Source organism: Bos indicus x Bos taurus, chromosome 1, assembly GCF_003369695.1.
Source record: "Bos indicus x Bos taurus breed Angus x Brahman F1 hybrid chromosome 1, Bos_hybrid_MaternalHap_v2.0, whole genome shotgun sequence".
Classification (NCBI taxonomy): domain Eukaryota; kingdom Metazoa; phylum Chordata; class Mammalia; order Artiodactyla; family Bovidae; genus Bos; species Bos indicus x Bos taurus.
In genome coordinates this window covers 58,096,707-58,116,277 of record NC_040076.1, presented here as the reverse complement: position 1 = coordinate 58,116,277, position 19,571 = coordinate 58,096,707, and the positions used below count along the sequence as shown (strand labels likewise).

The window sequence follows — 19,571 nt, the reverse complement described above, 5'->3', positions numbered from 1 at the left end:
TACCCCAGGCAAATATAAAGCTCTGAGGGGTAGGGCAGTTTGAGCCATCTTTGATTTATGTCTCTGAGAATAGCAGAGAGAGAATCTCCTATGACAACTCAGTAGGTCACCTTGAAAGGAGAGAAACAAAGGCGGAATTTATTGAGGTGGAGATGATGCAAAGCAGTGATTATTGTAAGAAATGAGGAGGATACTGGAAAGCACATCTAGAAGGTCAGCGCTCCGAATTCTTGTTTACTTTTAAGTTAGATGACAGCTTACCCCACCCCCCTCAGCCAGCTGTCGTTTATGGTCCAGGTCCTGTTTTATGCTGCTGTCAGGCAATTAGATACATAATCAATGTTTGGTAACCAGTCAATGTTTGGCACCCACAAAAGGGATGATAAGGCTAGAGTGTTTCTAATGAGGGCTCCTCTGGTTTCATAGCCCAGTGTCTGAGGCCATCAAGTTACCTTAAGGAAAAGAGAAACTCAAGTGGCGTGGGATTCAAGAGGAGCTGAATAGCCAGACCAGGAGTTGGGGGGGCACCTGAGGCCCCTTAAGTCCGATTGTGTTGTCGTTTCTGTCATCATCCTTTCTGTGTGTGTGCCTCTGCTCTCCCTTCTTTTCTTGTCCCAAAAGCTTCCTCCACATGCTCACTGTCCATGACAGTCTCGCACAGTGACCACAGCAGTGGCCTTGGGGGTCAGGACCACCAGGGTGTGAGTCTTGGCTTCCTTTACTCAGCTCCAGGTCTCAGTCCCTCTACCTTAAAATGAGGATAATTGTAACATCTATCTGGTCAACTTTAAACAAAGTATTTGTTTATTCTGAACCTGTTTTTTTACATCTAAAAGAAGTGATGACAAAGGTAGTTCCCATCTCATGTTCGTTATGAGAATTAAAAGAGATAACACAGGTAAAGCACTTAGAGTAAAGCCCAGAACATAGTAAGTGCTTGATAAATGTTATCTGTTGTTGTTACTATTTTTATTATTAGTAAATGAGACAGTGAATGCAAAGTACCAGGCATATAGTAAGTGTCCAGTAAGTGAGAACAATCATCTTTATTATTTAGTCCATGATAATTGTCCTTTAATTTCTGATGTCTGTAGCACATTGGCATCCTTCTTCTGTGTCTCCTGTTTAAATACCTGAGAAAGCAATTTGATAGTCTCAGCTCCTCCTTGTTGGAACAGAACTTTTTATTTCAGGCTACCATGTAGGGTATTGGCCTTGAGGATCAGCTGCCTTTGGCGGAGGGAGTGGTGAATACCTACCACTATGACAAGGCAGGTGGAGCTATGTAGGGTCACTGAGCATAAGTACCAACAGCCAAGCCTAACCCTTAGTAGGATCCATGAGTGAGGCTGTCTCTTTTAAAATGATTTAGGGCATCACAGACATCTTCGTGCCTCAGTAGAGAACATGGCCCTACCGAGGAGAGTGCAAGTTTCACTACTGATGCCTTCTTATCGCCCTCCCACCTTACTTCTTACATGTTCTACTTGGTCTCTGCTGTTTCAAAGCCATTTATAAAAGAGACTGTCTGGAGTTCCCTGGTTGCCTAGTGGTTAGGATTCTGAACTTCCCTGCCATGACATGGGTTCAGTCCCTAATCGGGGTACTGAGATTCCACAAGCTGGGTGGCAGGTGTGGTCGGTTGGGGGAGGGGGAAAAGACTGTTACCACCATAAGTAATGTTTGTTATTTTAACATTGAAATGCTACTATATTGATATTCAGTGTTATTTTCCTAGCATGTTTCCATGATAGCAGTATGTTTTTCCTTGCTTCACCTTTTCAGGTGCCCTATTTTGAATTCGGTAATTTTGAGATTTCTACATTATGAGTAATTTTTGACCTTTGAGTTGTTGATCTTTAAAGATATGTACCTTTAAAAGGATTGAGTAGACGTTTGAGATACCATTCTAAAAAGAAGAAAGAACTTATATTGTAAAAGAGCTGAAGATTTCAGTTGAGGTATTTAGGCTGCTAAAATTAGAATTCAGTAGCTCAGTATACAGCTCTTTCTTAAATTAATGTAAATACTGACATTTAGAGGTAATTTAAAAAGTTTTTTCTTTTTGATATTATAGCTGAAGAAATTAAAAAGCTACGTAAACAACTGGAAGAAATTCAAAAAGAAAACGGCCGATATATTGAATTACTAAAAGCAAATGACATATGTTTATATGACGACCCCACAATCCACTGGAAAGGAAATCTTAAAAATTCAAAGGTCTCTGTTGTTATTCCCAGTGACCAGGTTCAAAAAAATATCATTGTTTATTCCAATGGGAGTCAGCCTGGTGGAAACAGCCAGGGAACAGCTGTTCAGGGGATAACCTTTAATGTTGGTCATAATTTACAAAAGCAAACTGCCAATGTGGTGCCAGTGCAGAGGACTTGCAATCTTGTGACTCCTGTGTCTATTTCTGGAGTTTACCCTTCTGAAAACAAGCCATGGCATCAGACCACGGTTTCTGCATTGGCTGCCAACCAGCCTGTTCCTCTTTGTCTTCCTGCTGCTCTTTCTGCTCAAAACATTCTTGAGCTCTCCACCTCCGAAAGTGAGTCTAGTGTGCTTGGTCCCACCAGCAGCTCACTGGTCGCTGTTCCTGTTGGGCCTGAACCACCCCAGCATTGTTCATCGCACACGTGTCTAAATGATCAAAATTCTTCAGAAAATAAGAAGGGGCAAGAAAGCCCCCAAGTATTGAAGAAAACGGTCCCTTGTGCCACAAGCATCTCCTCCAGCTGCTCAGCAACTGCCACTCAAGGACAGCCTGGAAGCGAGTCCTGCCGGAGCACACAGGATCACAGAAGTGATCTTCAAACCACCCTGGTTGTTTCCGTCACCACCGCAGTCTGCTCCCAGCCTCCCAGACCTGCTGGTGATTCTTGTATGGCAAGCAGTAGCAAGGGTGCAGACTCCGCAAGTGTTACCATGGTGGTGGCCCCGTCTGTCCCTGGAGGAGGGATGATCACCATGCCTGTAAGCACCCTTTCTGCAAACCCTATGGACAGTGGTTGGACTCTTTCTTGTTCTTTGCCTTCTTCAGCTGTCAGTACTTCAGATTTGAAAAACATGAATAGCCTTACCCGAATTTCCTCAGCTGGAAACACACAGACAACGTGGACTACTTTGCAACTGGCGGGAAACACTATTCAGCCCTTAAGCCAGACACCGTCTTCTGCTGTGACCCCGGTATTAAATGAGTCTGGCACTAGCCCCACCACAGCCAACCACAGTAGATGTGTGGCTCCAGGCATCAGCTTGAATAATTCCTTTCCAGCAGAGGGGCAGCCAGTTGAGCAAGTAGTTGTAACCTTGCCTTCCTGTCCACCTTTACCTATGCAGCCACTGATCACCCAGCCACAAGTTAAGTCTCAGCCTCCAAAAAGTATCCTCCCATTGAATTCTGCCATGCAGGTGATTCAGATGGCTCAGCCAGTGGGGTCAGCTGTTAATGCAGCTCCTGCTAATCAGAACGTTATCATTCTTCAACCACCCAGCACCACCCCGTGCCCAACAGTGATGAGGGCAGAGGTTCCCAACCAAACGGTAGGTCAACAGATAGTCATCATCCAGGCAGCTAACCAGAATACTTTGCCACTTCTCTCTGCTCCACCTCCCGGTTCTGTTCGACTCCCTGTCAATGGAGCCAGTGCTATCATAGGGTCTAACAATTCAGTGCAAAATGTTTCCACCCCACAGACTTTTGGAGGAAAGCACCTTGTCCACATATTACCACGACCTACATCTTTATCAGCGTCGAATTCCACACAAACTTTTTCTGTTACTGTATCCAGCCAACAGCAGCCTCAAACCATTTCTTTAAATGGACAGCTCTTTGCTTTGCAGCCTGTGATGTCTTCATCAGGAACTACAAATCAAACCCCTATGCAAATTATTCAGCCCACCACCAGCGAAGATCCAAATACCAATGTTGCCCTGAATACCTTTGGCGCTTTGGCCAGCCTCAATCAAAGCATATCACAGATGGCTGGGCAAAGCTGTGTACAGTTGTCTGTTAGCCAGCCAGTCCATCCTCAAACTGCTGCAAATAGTCAAATCACCCCAGCTAACTGTGTTTCATTAACAACTGTAGCACCTCCCATGACAACAGATAATTCAGCCACACTACCCAGTACTTACAACCTAGTGACTACTCCCTCAGTGAACACTGTGGCTTGTGTGCCTAACACGAAGGCAAAAAGGTTGAATAAGAAGCCGGGTGTCAAGAAACACTTAGCCACTAACAAGTCAGCCTGCTCCCTGAATGCAGTCAGAGATGTGGGCAAGTCAGATGGCCCCAGCACTGAAGGTTCCGCAGAGCCATCATGTAATGATGGACTTCTGGAAAGCCTCCCTGGTGTGTTACCATCTGCCATTGTGTCCCAGACAAATAGTGTAAGTGTTTCTGGTTCACATTCTTTGAATGTTCTGAATTCTGAATCAGTGATGCCTGAGTCTGTACCCAAATCTAAGTCAGCCGAAGAGTCTAGCCCACCCTCCCAAGAATCTGTAACAAGTGAACAATTTACAATGGCCCCAGCAAAATCCAAAGATTTTCTCCCCATTTCACAACGAGAGACATCTCAGGATACGCCACCGAGTAGTTTGGCATTGCCAGATGCTGCCAAATCCTGCACGTCAGCCAACGTGTTGATTTCCTCTGCGGATGATGCCCCCGTTTTGGTCTCTCAGGTTTCTCACTTGTCATCTACCACGAGCACTACAAGTACTGACTGTGTTTCTGAAGTGGGAGTCATTGCTGACCCTTGCAGGGTTCAGCAAGCGTCATCAGATACAGTACCAACCACAGGTCTCTTAAAGGGGCAGGGTTTAACTGCACTGCTCTCTGGTCTTGCTAAAGAAAAAGACCCTCAGAAATCATCTCTTTCAGTCCAGGTGGACCATCCTGACTTTTCTTCAGAAAATTCTAAAATAGTTGATTCAAATGTTGAGTTGCATCCCAAACAGGAGCTATTACTGATGAGCAGTGATGATAGAGACCCAGGACAGCCTCATTCGTGCATCCCTGACCAGGAGGTTATTAATGGTTCTTTGCTCACCAGTAGGCAGGCTGACTCTCCCATGTCGACCAGCTCTGGCAGTAGTCGTAGTTTCTCAGTTGCATCTATGCTTCCTGAAACAGCCAGAGAGGACGTCACCAGCAATGCAGCGACTAATACGTGTGACAGCTGCACCTTTGTGGAGCAAACTGATATAGTTGCTCTTGCAGCACGAGCTATTTTTGACCAGGAGAACCTTGAGAAGGGAAGAGCTGGTACTCAGGTACCAGCTGATATACGGGAAGTTCCTTCAAAGCCTTCTGAAGCATCCTCTTTAGAGGGAGACCAGCCTTTCAAAACACAGATATCTAAAGAGAATGGTCCAGGACAGGCAGAAGCAACACCAAATGAATTTAATTCTCAGGATTCAATTGAAGCCACTGTGGATAGGCCCCTTGAAAAACCAAGTTGTTCTGTAGGAATGAAAACATCAAATGCCTCTTTACAGGTTTCGACTTCCCAGCCACCAAGCATCACCAGTTTAAGTGTGAATAATCTTATTCACCAGAGTACCCTCAGCCATCCTCTGGTCAGCTGCACTGGTTTATCCCAAACTTCAGAGCAAACAGCTGTTCCTACAACAGTGAATCTGACAGTTTCATCTGGTTCCTATGGCAGTCAGCCTCCTGGACCATCCCTGATGACTGAATACTCCCAAGAACACCTAAATACTATGGCTGGTACTGTACCAAACACACCAATTCAAGAGCCGCTCTTAAAGCCAAGTCACGAAAGCCGTAAAGACTCTACTAAACGTGCTGTCCAGGATGACCTTTTACTGTCTTCAGCTAAACGTCAGAAGCATTGTCAGCCAGCCGCCCTCCGGCTTGAAGGTCTGTCCCTGATGAGCCGAACTCCAGACAGCATTTCCGATCAAACTCAAATGATGGTTGGTCAGATTCCTCCCAACTCTTCAAACTCAGTTGTGCCTATTAGCAACCCAGCACACGGGGACGGCCTTACTCGATTATTTCCGCCTAGTAACAACTTTGTGGTCCCCGCATTGAGGCAGACCGAGGTTCAGTGTGGTTCGCAGGCTTCCATTGCTGAACAGCAGCCAGCCCAGGCCGGCCAACATCTGCAGGCCCTGCAGCAACATGTTCCAGCTCAAGGGGTACCTCACCTGCATAGTAACCACGTCTACTTAAAGCAGCAGCAGCAAGCAGGGCAGTTGAGAGAGAGGCATCACTTGTATCAGCTGCAGCGTCACGTACCTCACGCAGAGAGTTCTGTCCACTCTCAGCCCCACAGCGTCCACCAACAGAGAACCCTGCAACAGGAAGTTCAGATGCAAAAAAAGAGGAATCTTGTTCAGGGCACTCAGGCCTCTCAGCTGTCTTTACAACCCAAGCATCATGGAACTGACCAATCCCGACCTAAGAGCGGTCAGCCGCACCCGCACCATCAGCAGATGCAACAACAGATGCAGCAACATTTTGGAAGCTCCCAGGCAGAGAAGAGTTGTGAAAACCCTTCCACCAGCCGGAACCACCAGAACCACCTCAGTCAAGATATTCTGCACCAGCAGGAGGTGGGAAGCCGGCAGCAAGCTCCGGGGGTTTCTTCTGAACACGTATCTGGGCATAATCCAATGCAGAGGCTGTTGACATCAAGAGGCATAGAGCAGCAAATGGCATCCCAATCGAGTATTGTGACGAGACCTTCAGACATGACCTGTGCTCCACACAGGCCGGAGAGAAACAGAGTTTCAAGTTACTCTGCTGAGGCACTCATTGGAAAAACATCTTCTAATTCAGAGCAGAGAATGGGTATATCGATTCAGGGTTCCAGAGTTTCAGATCAGCTTGAAATGAGAAGCTACCTTGATGTTCCCAGAAACAAGAGTTTAGCCATTCATAATATGCAGGGTCGTGTGGACCATACTGCCTCAGATATCCGCCTTTCTGACTGTCAGACATTTAAACCAAGTGGAGCCAGTCAGCAGCCCCAGAATAATTTTGAAGTACAGTCTTCAAGAAATAATGAAATAGGTAACCCTGTATCATCTTTGAGGAGTATGCAGCCCCAAGCTTTTCGTATTAGTCAAAACCCTGGTCCACCACCAGTCGACCGCCAAAAGCGATTACCTTATCCACCAGTTCAGAGCATCCCAACAGGAAATGCTATCCCAACAAGGGACAATGAAAATACATGTCACCAAAGTTTCATGCAGAGTTTACTTGCCCCTCACCTGGGCGATCAGGTCATTGGAAGTCAGAGATCCCTCTCAGAACATCAGAGGAATACACAGTGTGGTCCCTCCTCTGCAATTGAATATAACTGTCCCCCCAGCCATGAAAGTGTCCATATTAGAAGGGACAGTGAGAGTCAGAGTAGGGAGAGCTGTGACATGTCCCTGGGCGCAATTAACACCCGGAACAGCACCTTGAATATTCCGTTTTCAAGTTCTTCGTCTTCAGGAGATATTCAGGGTCGAAACACGAGTCCCAATGTTTCTGTACAGAAATCCAATCCCATGAGGATTACTGACAGTCATGGGACCAAGGGCCACATGAACCCTCCAGTCACAACCAACATGCATGGGGTTGCAAGGCCAGCTTTGCCGCATCCGTCTGCGTCTCACGGAAATGCTGACCAAGGGCCTCCTGTACGTCAAACCAGTTCTTCAGTTCCCCAGCGATCAAGGCATCCGTTGCCAGACAGCGGCGGTTCCAAAATTCGTCCACCTGAAAGGACTCGCTCCGGAAACCCAAGACATAGCAATGTCTTTGATCCAAGTCTTCCTCACCTTCCTCTGTCTACTGGCGGCAGTATGATTCTTGGACGCCAACAACCTGCTGCAGAAAAGAGAGGAAGTATTGTTCGTTTCATGCCAGATAGCCCACAAGTACCTAATGATAACTCAGTGCCTGACCAGCACACGCTATCACAAAATTTTGGTTTTCCTTTTATCCCCGAGGGTGGCATGAACCCGCCAATAAACGCTAATGCTTCTTTCATTCCACAGGTTACTCAGCCTAGTGCCACTCGAACCCCAGCCCTCATCCCTGTGGATCCCCAAAATACTCTCCCCTCCTTCTATCCCCCATACTCTCCTGCTCATCCCACACTGTCCAATGATATTTCAATCCCCTATTTTCCTAATCAAATGTTCTCAAATCCCAGCACAGAGAAGGTAAACAGTGGAAGTTTGAATAACCGATTTGGATCAATTCTGTCTCCTCCCCGACCTGTTGGCTTTGCTCAACCGAGTTTTCCTCTTCTCCCCGACATGCCTCCAATGCACATGACCAACTCTCACTTATCCAATTTTAATATGACATCTTTGTTTCCAGAAATAGCTACAGCTCTTCCTGATGGCTCAGCGATGTCCCCTTTGCTTACGATAGCAAACTCCTCTGCCTCAGACTCTTCCAAACAGTCCTCCAACAGACCTGCCCACAACATAAGCCATATCTTAGGTCATGATTGCAGTTCAGCTGTTTAAATACCGATTGACTAAACATAAGTGTAACGAGTGAGATTACACATGTATTTGTATGTGTGTTCACACATACATGCACAGGAAGAGAGAGAGTGTGTGAGTGTATCTCCTTGTGTTTGTTTAATCAGTTGCCAGTTATCTTCTGAATGTAGGGAAGCCATGTCAGAGATGAGGCACATACTAGGTTGTCAAAAAAAATTTATCTTTCATTTTTAACTGCACGGTGTGCGCTTTAAATTGCCCAAGCAGACTGACATTTTCAGGCTTGATTTATAATCTGACATTCTCTAGATACTAATCGACTGGAAGGTGGGAGAAGTCATCCTGGTGTCATCACCTAGATTTTAAATTTGATTGTTGACAATTTGTAAAATAGATGATTGAGATAGTGGAGTTGCTCTCCAACAATACAGACATTTCAGTAGAACACAGTGGCTTGTAACCAAATGCTGGCCAAGTGTATTCTGGAACAGTCTCTTACCCATGGCAGGTGTTGAATTAATGTAGAATGAATGTCCGTGATTCAAGTCAAGCAGTTAGCAAATAGGTGAGTTATTGAATCAAGCTTTATTCCCAAGGTTTGGTTTAGGTAGAAGCTTCTTCCTTAATTATAACAATTCATAAATTATCTGAATTCCATGTCTTGTTTTCCAAATTAGGGAACCGTCAGTTCAGTTTAGTTGCTCAGTTACATACGACTCTTTGCGACCCCATGAACTGCAGCACGCCAGGCCTCCCTGTCCATCACCAACTCCCGGAGTTTACTCAAGCTCATGTCCATTGAGTCAGTGATGCCATCCAACCATCTCATCCTCTTTTGTCCCCTTCTCCTCCTGCCCTCAATCTTTCCCAGCATCAGGGTCTTTTCAAATGAATCAGCTCTTTGCATCAGGTGGCCAAAGTATTGGAGTTTCAGCTTCAACATCAGTCCTTCCAATGAATATTCAGGACTGATTTCCTTCAGGATGGACTGGTTGGATCTCCTTGCAGTCCAAGGGACTCTCAAGAGTCTTCTCCAACACCACAGTTCAAAAGCGTCAATTCTTCTGCGCTCAGCTTTCTTTATAGTCCAGCTCTCACATCCATACATGACTACTGGAAGAACCATAGCCTTGACTAGATGGACCTTTGTTGAGAAAGTAATGTCTCTGCTTTTCAATATGCTGTCTAGATGGGTCATAACTTTCCTTCCAAGATGTAAGCTGCTTTTAATGCATGGCTGCAGTCACCATCTCCAGTGATTTTATCCTTTAATGTGCCAAGGTCCTGTAAAGCAAAGGTCTTCCTTAAACAAGTAGCCTTAAAAGTGGAAAGCTAAACAGCAGAGTACGTAGATGTTTTCCATTTTGTCCTTGCATTTTGCATCAGGCCATAAGGATGATAGCCAGTTGTATTGTGAGGTTTTGCATGTGTTCAGTTAAGGATTGTTTCACTCATTGAGTTTTGTTGTAGAATTCTCTCTTTGTTCTATTTGATCTTGAAATAGGTTCTTTGGTATTTGTTTAATCATTAGGGACTGATCACTTAATAGTGTGTTTGGAATCAACAGTTATTTGAGCCTTACTTTTCAAATATTTCTGAACAGAGTCTTAAGCTCTGTCAGTATTTTCACTTACTGGTATTTATATTCAAGATATGGCATTGTATATTGCATTATTACCCTTCATTGTAGACTTACAATGAGAGGATGAATTTGTTCATTGCTTTTCCTGATGGTAGATGTGAAATGGTGCTTCAAAAAATTGTCTTTTTATAAGTTCACGTGTGTGAGTGTGTGTGTACTTCGACATAGATTTTAAGGTATAAACTAGCTCTTTCAAAATAGGCCTGCGATCTGAAAATAGGAAATTGACACCTGAGACCTGCTGAAGAGTAGAACTTGATATAGAGTTGTTTTTAAAGCCCCACTGAAGTTAAGAATGAATTTTGAATTTTAAAGATATATATTCAAAATTCATGTATTGCATTTTGAAAACTTTATTAAAAGTTAAGAAAACAGTTGATGTGTACTCATATTTCAAGCCCATTGCTTGTTGTTATATTCTGCCAAAAATGGAATGGAGTGGGAGATATAAACTGTTCTGTCTGCTCTGTTAACAAAGTTAACCCACAGACCAGTGTTTTGGTTTTATTCTCATTTGGGAAAAAAAAAAAAGCCTCCTAATGCTTGGTTGGAGAAGGAAATGGCAACCCACTCCAGTATTCTTGCCTGGGAAATCCCATGGACAGAGGGCCCTAGCGGGCTACAGTCCATGGGATCACAAGAGTCAGACAGGCCTGAGCGACTGAACACACACAGAAGGCTTGGTTAGAGCAGCTAACTCTAGTGAATACCTCTACTACAGCAAAAGGGTCTCAGCAAAAGGGTCATCTGTGCCTCTTTCGCTGTTCTTACCAAACTCCCCTGCTGCTGGCGGAGGCCGCCTCCTCGGCGCAAAAAATATACTGAAAGAAAATGTCTGTATTTTCTTCCTTCAGAATGGTCATGGGGAGAAATAGGAGAGCTTCATGAAAAAGTTACTTAAGAAAACAGGTAAACAGTTAAAACGTTTAATTGAGAAAAAATATGACATTTATAACTTATTTTAACTGAATTTTAAGCTTTAACATTCAAGTTTTTCCTTGTACTTGAAAGGTCTAATCTGCCAGTTTCAAGAACTGTTCTTAGAGTGTTCAGCTATTCATCCTCTCTCTCTCTTTCCTACCTTCTCTTCCTCTCTTTTCCCTCTGTGCACGCACGTGCACTCACACATACGCGCACACGCAGTGGCTGTTGAGTTCTGCAAAACTGGGGACTGTTAGGTAAAATCAGAACTAAGGTAACAGGCCAAGGAGAAGCTGAATTTGAACATTCAGTGGAAAGGCCTCAAGCCTGGTACTTGCAAGTATTTCTCTGTTGTCTCAATTGTATTTTTCTGCTCAGCTCTCTTCAGAGATAATATTTACATTCCTCAGAACTTTCATTCCAAGTGTACAACACTTTGATTCCAAATGAGTCTCTATCCCTAAGTAAGGCTTATTTGACCCTCTGAGGAAAAATGTGACCATCTGCAAATAATTTGGCCCCTGCTTCCATATAGCTTTAATTGTCTTACAGACAGATGCATACGTATGTGTTTATATACAAACTCAATTCTGAAAATGTTCAGAGCACAGTAATCTTACTTGATTTATAAGCATGATTATATGAGGTTTAAGCAGTATTAAGTATTTGATAATTAGAGCTACATGAATTGGGCAAGGAAATTTATCATTTAATATATAACAATATGGATTTTTTTTTTTTGGCAAACATGGCAGAGAACATAGTTTTGGTTATAGTAAATTTAATGTTATTCGTGGCTTGCTAATATATGTCTACAGAATGTAAAATCATTTCTACAGATAAATTTGTAATCTAGAAATACACAAACATGTATGAAGCATAAGTGAATCATTGATTAAATAATTTCTCTCATAGTGTTATTGATCACCTGGAATCAATTTCAGGAAGATGTTGATTCCTCTAAACATTTAATACAGCAACTTCTGATAGGGTAAAAAATTTCATATTTCTTATCATGCAAAAATTTCTAATGTGTCAATCATGGATAAAAGATGTCATTTCTCTTTTTGGTACATAAAAGTTGTTTTGGGATATTTTATACTATTCCAGGAAGTTTGTTTTTGTTTTTATGTTAAGACCTTTGGGGTGTTCCAGCAATGGTACCCTTTTTCTAAGTAGAGAGTGTGCATTCCAGAGGGATCATGCAGTAAAGAGTGCGCATTCCAGAGTGATCATGCTTTATAAAACTTAATGTGTCAGAACTGTAGAAAGAGAAGAATGAGGAGGGAATCTTCAGGGTGAACTGCAATGAGGATTTGACTCATTTTAAAATTAGCCTTCTTAATATACAAATTATTTAAATATTTTAAAGATAATTCATTTGCCCTGCTCTTGCCTTCTAACATTAGCCATTTCATGGAGAGGCTGATATTTACACTCCAAAAAAGTGTGGAAATACATTTTAATGGGAGTGATGTTTTTAGAACTTGAGAAAAGATTATGACTCTTCTTAGCTGTATCCTTCCTTTGATGCAAAGTACCTAGGCTCTTATTTTCTTCTGTCTGCTCCATGTCAAGTGGCAGGGAACCCACTCATTCCTTAGCAGAATGATTACTCCTCTGCCTTGAAACATTTATTGGGCCCAGCGTCATTGGATCAGTGCATAATAGCGACTCATACTCCCAAATCAATGATTCCCAAAGACCTAGCTTTGGAAATCACTGTATTCTATTAAGGGGCAAAGAGAATTCCTCAAAACCAAAGTAATTCAAGATTAACTGAAAATATTTAACGTGCCATATAGTTTTGTTTCTTGTTTTGGAGAGCTTGTTTTTTTCCCCCATGGAGGAGTAAAGAAAGGGCAAAGGTGGTACCAAAATCAGATGGCTTTGGGTTGATATCCTTAGGAACCTGGCAGTCATTGTTCTAATTCTGCTCTCTCCAAATCTGCATTTGTTGATCACCTATGGCTGTGTACTTCCAGAGGGCAGTAATAGTAAGTGATGGTTTTTGATACACTTATGCAAATTAAAGGCCAGAAATTAGTTCTTCTCATAACTTTTTGGCTGAATGAAACCATTTCTCCTTCCCCTGTGAGTTCAACAGGAAAGGGTCCTTTATTACTTAATCATATTCTCCCTGTATTCTACACTTCTGTGTGAGCCTAAGACTGTTTCTACTAGAGTCTGTGGGGGTCATCAAGTTCAGATTGAGGTGTTCTGGGAAGAAGTGTTGAGGACCTTCTTAGACACAGAACTTCCAGTTGTGCCCACATGCCTCTCCCCGGAAACTGCACTTTACCTGCAACTGTGCCTCTGGTCCTAGGACCAGCCATTGGAACATACCGCTCACCCACTCCTCTGTTCCGGCAAAGGACCAGCCTGGTACACGCTGTGTAATCAAGCACCTAGATGACAAATACAGCTGATGTTTCTCACTGTTGCCTTATCATTCTCTGAGCCATCTTTAATGCTGATCTTAGAAAAATTTACTAGTTAGATGCAAGACTCCTTTTAAACTCAGAGCTGGTATGTGGTGGCCATTCAATATTCTTATTTCTAGATTTGCACAAACCTTGTCAACTGTAGTCTTTTTCTGGTGCACGCATGTGTTCAGATGCTTCATAAACATGAACCTACCCGGGTTGAACATATTGGGGATAATGTTGAAAGTGGTGTTATTTTGGATGACTACATAATCTGTCACTAGGAATTTCATGAGGCATAGGAGATAAGTCTTCATTTGTAATTTGACATTTAAAAAAATAATTCTTTTTTTCCCCCTCAGTTGTTACGTACAGGTATACACCATACTATGTCATAGGAACTTAAAGTTTACTCCATGTCAATCCCCTCTTCACTTTTCTAGATCTCTATTCCCCCACCCCCTAAGTCTTAAAACCATTTTTTATCTGTGAGGTCACTGAGGCACTGGACTTGACTATATTGGTAACTTTTAGGGGGAATTGAACTGTTGATCTTCCAAAAGAAAGGGACCAGACAGTGTTGCTTAAAATGCTGCAGTTGTGTTACTGTGAAGAAAAGATCTGCTTCCACTTTCAACAGGAGATATATATATATATATATATATACACACACACACACACACACATACACATATATATTCATTTCAGTAAAAGTGGGTGGAGAAATCTGAGCACATAGTTACCTTCACACATTATTTATAGATACACTGGGTGAGAAGCTTACTGTAGGGCAGTCACCAGAAAAAACCTAACTGTAGTGCTTTCAGTATATGTAATATTTGTATCTATTCCCATGCCAGCACTGTCTGCTGTGCACTGTGTCCTATTACTGTAAATCACCTGGTTTATAATTCTAATGGGAACTAATTTGTTTTGTAATGAATTCAGAGCAGATATGTATAATATGGCCAGGATTGTCCTACAGTTGTAAATAAGAATAGGTCCTGTTTATTTTGACATCTTTTTACAAATGCATTGTATTAGGGTGTGAATATTCTGAACCATGCTCTTGTTTAAAGTTTTGAAATTTTTATTGGTAAATGTAACATTTTAATGGTTGTAATAATTATTTGTATAGATATGAATATAGTATTTTATTTAAGAAAATAAACTTTGCATTTTTGCATTGTGAATTCTGTCTTTTCTGATCATTGCATGTACCACTTCAAACTCGGTATTAAAATGATTTGCCTTGCATGCTGAAGTTTTGTATTTGAGTAATCTTGAAATTTTGCCAAAATTTATGAAAATGATATCATGGCACACTGCCCATGAGGATTATATTTCTGATCAAAGAATCAACCTCAAATCATAATTATGATCAGTGCTGTACTTTTGCAGTAAACTGTACACCTCTATACTCGTGAAAAATAGGATTAGAATTTCAGGTCTGGAGAGAACTGAGAGATGATTCAGTTGAAATTCTCCTTGTATATTTATAGTGTTGGAAACAAGCACAAAATCACTTTGGGACAAGAATTAGGCCTTTCATTACAACTACCCATATCAACTTGTCACATCTCATAAGCATGAAGTTTGAGGGGAAAAAACATCACTGAGGAACTTGCACAGTATAAAACTGTGTACAGTTTAAATGCCTATAAAACAATTTGTTCTTCGGGGATAGCCTACAGATGTGGTAAAAGTTATAAATTCAAGAAATGATAAACCTAAAGTTCAGGTGATGAATCCTTCCTAGGAAAGGAGGGAGGAGGAGAGTATTGAGAGTGGTACTTGTAAAGCATTGGTAGGGTTTATTGGATTGGAGAGCAGATACCCAGGTGTTCATCTCACACCTGACATGTTTGTCTTAGGAGTGAATAAAACATAGCCTAATACTAAAACAGGTAAAATAAGGACCTTCAATTCAATTCAGTCCCTCAGTAGTGTCCGACTCTTTGCGACCCCATGAATTGCAGCACGCCAGGCCTCCCTGTCCATCATCAACTCCCGGAGTTCACTGAGACTCACGTCCATCGAGTCAGTGATGCCATCCAGCCATCTCATCCTCTGTCATCCCCTTCTCCTCCTGCCCCCAATCCCTCCCAGCATCAGAGTCTTTTCCAGTGAGTCAATTCTTTGCATGAGGTGGCCAAAGTACTGGAGTTTCAGCTTTAGCATCATTCCTTCCAAAGAACATCTAGGGCTGATCTCCTTTAGATTGGACTGGTTGGATCTCCTTGCAGTCCAAGGGACTCTCAAGAGTCTTCTCCAACACCACAGTTCAAAAGCATCAATTCTTCGGCACTCAGCTTTCTTCACAGTCCAACTCTCACATCCATACATGACCACTGGAAAAACCATAGCCTTGACTAGACGAACCTTTGTTGGCAAAGTAATGCACACTTATTCCCACATGTCCTCTGGAAAACTAGTGCTCACAGTATTTCCTGGTTGAGCTTTTTGTGAGTTCAGGTTAAATCTCAGTATTCTGACTATCAAGGGTTTAGCATTCTTTCTGCTGTTGCCCACTGTCACTCATTTCAGGTCATAGATTAATCACACATTTTGATTATACAAGGAGCCCTAATAAGCCATAAAGTGTATACAACCCATAATAGTGCAACCACTGGGCATAAATTCAATCTCCCTAAAATGAATGTGCAGATTATAATAGCTATATACTGTAACATTTTGTTAGCTTTCCAATCTAGTTCAATGTTTGGAGGAAGATTAGTAACAAATTTCTTTAAAAAGCTACCCAGGGAATTTTCACTTTTAGGTAAAATTTAATAGCAAGTGGCAGGTTCACAATCCCACTACACCAACTAGAACAAAGAGATAAATTAGAAAAATTATTTTTAATGTATTTTTTATTGAAATCCAGTTGAATTACAATGTTGTGTTAATTTCTGCCATGCATCAAAGTGACTCAGTTATATTGTGTGTGTGTGTGTGTATATATGTATGTATGTGTGTGTATACATTCTTTTCCATATTTTTTCCATTATAGTTTATTACAGGATATTGAATATACAATAGGACATTGTTGTTAGAAAAATTATCTTTTAAAAGATACTAAAACCCATCAATAGAGAGGACAAAATGCCTTTGACTAGATACATAGATCTGAACAAAACTCCAGAGAGAAAAAAAAGTCCTCCTTACTGTGAGATGAGATCTCAGGCCTCTCCTTATTCCCCTGGGGACATCGGATGAGTTTGGGTTGAAAAGGTAGTGTGAAAGTTCCCACAGTTTTATGAACTTTAAGAGAAAAATTCCTGCTCGATGAAGCAGTCTCACCATCTAGATGCTGAAAACCAGAAGAGAACTGTATCTCACTCCATCTAACTACAGCTGCATCTGAGCTCTCACTCAGCTCAGCTCTGTTTAACAGAAGAAAAGTGTGATTCCTTTCTAGTGAAAAATAACACAACTTCAATCTCTGCAGTTCATTTATGTACAATATGCAGGAAATATATAGTGTCCAATACAAAAAATATAACCAATAAGCAGAAGAAAAGGCAGATGCATGATAGAGAAAATCAGAAAACCCAAAAACTGATTTTTGGAAAAGATTAAAAAGCAAACAAAAGAGCTCCTAGAAAGACTGATCAGGAGAAAAAAAAAAAGAAAATATAAATTACCAATAAAATGAATGGAAAGGGGGACTTCACAAAAGAGCATACAAAAATTAAAATCGTAAAACATTATTTACAACTTTATGACAACATTACTGGCATCTTAGATGAAATGGACACAATTCTTGAAAAATACAATTTACCAAAATGAACGCAAGAAAAAAACAGAAAATCTTTGACACCTATACCTATTAGCCAAATTAAATCTATAAGTAAAAAACCTTCATACCATATATTATATAATTCCATTTCTATGAAATGTCCAGAATAGGCAAATCTGAAGAAACAGAAAGTGGCTTTGCGGTTGCCCAGGGTTGAGGAGTTTGGGAGAAAGTGGAAAGTGACTGCTAATGTCCATGGGGTTTTGTTGGGGGTGATGAAAATGTTCTAAAATTTTGGTGATGATTGCCCAACTCTGTGAATGCACTAAAAGCTGTTGAATCATACACTTTAAATGGGGGAATTCAATGATGTGTGAAGTACATCTTGACAGCTTTTTTTTTTTTTAAAGGTATTCCCACAAAAAAACCTCAAGCCCAGCAGATTTTAGTGGGAAATTTCTCTAAATATTAAAGGAAGAAGTAACGCCAATCTACCCAAATTCATGAGAAAGAGGGATTATTTCCAAACCTCTTTTAGGAAGTTAACATAACCAAATTGATACCAAGTCTGTCATAACATTATAATTATAATAAAAGGAAATTATAGCTCAATATCCCTAATAAACATAGGTGTAAAAATTCTAAACAAAATGTCAAATCGAATCTACTGATATAAGAAAAGAATAGCACATCATGACCAAATGAGGTTTATTTTTCAGGAGTGCAAAGTTGTTTTAACATTTTAAAGTCAATTTATACAGTTTGTTGTATTACTAGGATAAAAGAGATAAAATATGATAATTCAAACAGCTGATAAAATTCAGCATCCATTTATGTTGGTCAATCTCAACATCTGCTTTGACTTTTCCTTTTTCCTGTGAGAAATTAAGGAGATAATGCTAATTTCCTGCCTGCATAAGTTCAGAAGTCAGGTAGGTTGGTTATCTAATATAAATGTGTCACTTTATTTTTCAAGTAACCGCATAAACTACAGATTTGGGGATGACACAAAGATCCAGTTTTTAACTAAGTGTGTGCTGTGTAGGTCTGGTCTGGGTGGTGTTTTCTTACATTGCTTTATCACAGGTTTGGAAAGAGACTGAAGCCTAATAGTAGTGGTGGAGAACTTACTGCTTCAGGGAACTTTCCTTCTGGGAACTCATTATTCAGTTCAGTTAAACCCCATTAAAAAAGTGCTGCTGACTGGCAAATGTGCAAATTCACATTATTATGTTTTGAAAGCCCAAGAGATAGCACGTAGTATGGGAGAAGAAAATTGGTTAGTATGTCAGTGTTTCAAACCAAGTCATATTGCTTTTGGGGTTTTCTTTTGTTTGTTTTTTTTTTGTTTGTTTTACTCCTGGACAAATTTAGAAACCTTTGTCCCCATTATTGTACCCCTAATTGAAGAATTATGATTTCCCAGTTCAATGCAGTCTAATTCCACTGCCTTACTTTGGTGAAATGACACCATTCCCATCATTAAAAAGCCACAAAATTAAAAGATGCTTGCTTCTTAGAAAAAAACCTATGACAAACCTAGACAACATATTAAAAAGCAGAGACATCACTCTGCTGACAAAGGTCCATATGGTTTTTCCAGTAGTCATGTATGGATTTGAGAGTTGGACCATAAAGAAGGCTGAATGCTAAGGAATTGATGCTTCCAAACAATGGTGCTGGAGAAGCCTCTTGAGAGTCCCTTGGACAGCAAGGAGATCCAACCAGTCAATCCTAAAGGAAATCAACCCTGAATATTCATTGGAAGGACTGATGCTGAAGCTGAAGCTGAAACTGAAGCTCCAATATTTTGGCCACCTGATGTGAAGAGCCGACTCACTGGAAAGGACCTTGATGCTGGGAAAGATTGAAGACAGGAGGAGAGGACAACAGAGGATGAGATGGTTGGCTTTGCTGACTCAATGGACATGAGTTTGAGCAAATTCCGGGAGTTGGTGAAGGACAGGGAACCCTGGCATGCTGCAGTTCATGGGGTCGCAAAGAGTTGGACACGACTGACCGACTGAACACCACCACCACTCTCAGTCGCCAGAAGCAAAGACAGTTCAGCAGTCTTTGTTGATGGCAGTCGTAGATTCTGCCTGGTCTACTGGACCAGCATAGACCAGTTTCAGAGGCAACTTTGAAAGACTTTTTGACTCTTCACATTATTTAGAGTTTTTGAATGTGTTTTAGGAAGTTAAAAAGACCACTGTATTCTTGTGATTTCCCTTCACTCTTAATTTTGTTTCTGAACCAACAGGCTCCCAGTAGAGACCTGACAGCTTAGGCTGTATACTTTAGGCTATGTATACTTTAATTTAAAATGAAAATCTTTGGGTCTTCAGGGCTT

The 19,571-nt window shown here is 41.4% G+C and overlaps 1 protein-coding gene across 3 annotated transcripts in view; it reads left to right on the top strand.

Annotated features, from left to right (window-relative positions):
- USF3 (upstream transcription factor family member 3) overlaps positions 1 to 9,400 on the top strand; it is a 47,510-nt gene extending 38,110 nt beyond the window's left edge. For all 3 annotated transcript variants that reach the window (XM_027522574.1, XM_027522385.1, XM_027522478.1), the window contains one exon: positions 2,078 to 9,400. In XM_027522574.1, the coding sequence (XP_027378375.1) occupies positions 2,078 to 8,508 (6,431 nt within the window). In that variant the 3' untranslated portion in view covers positions 8,509 to 9,400. The remainder of the gene's footprint in view (positions 1 to 2,077) is intronic.
- The last annotated feature ends 10,171 nt before the right edge of the window (positions 9,401 to 19,571 follow it).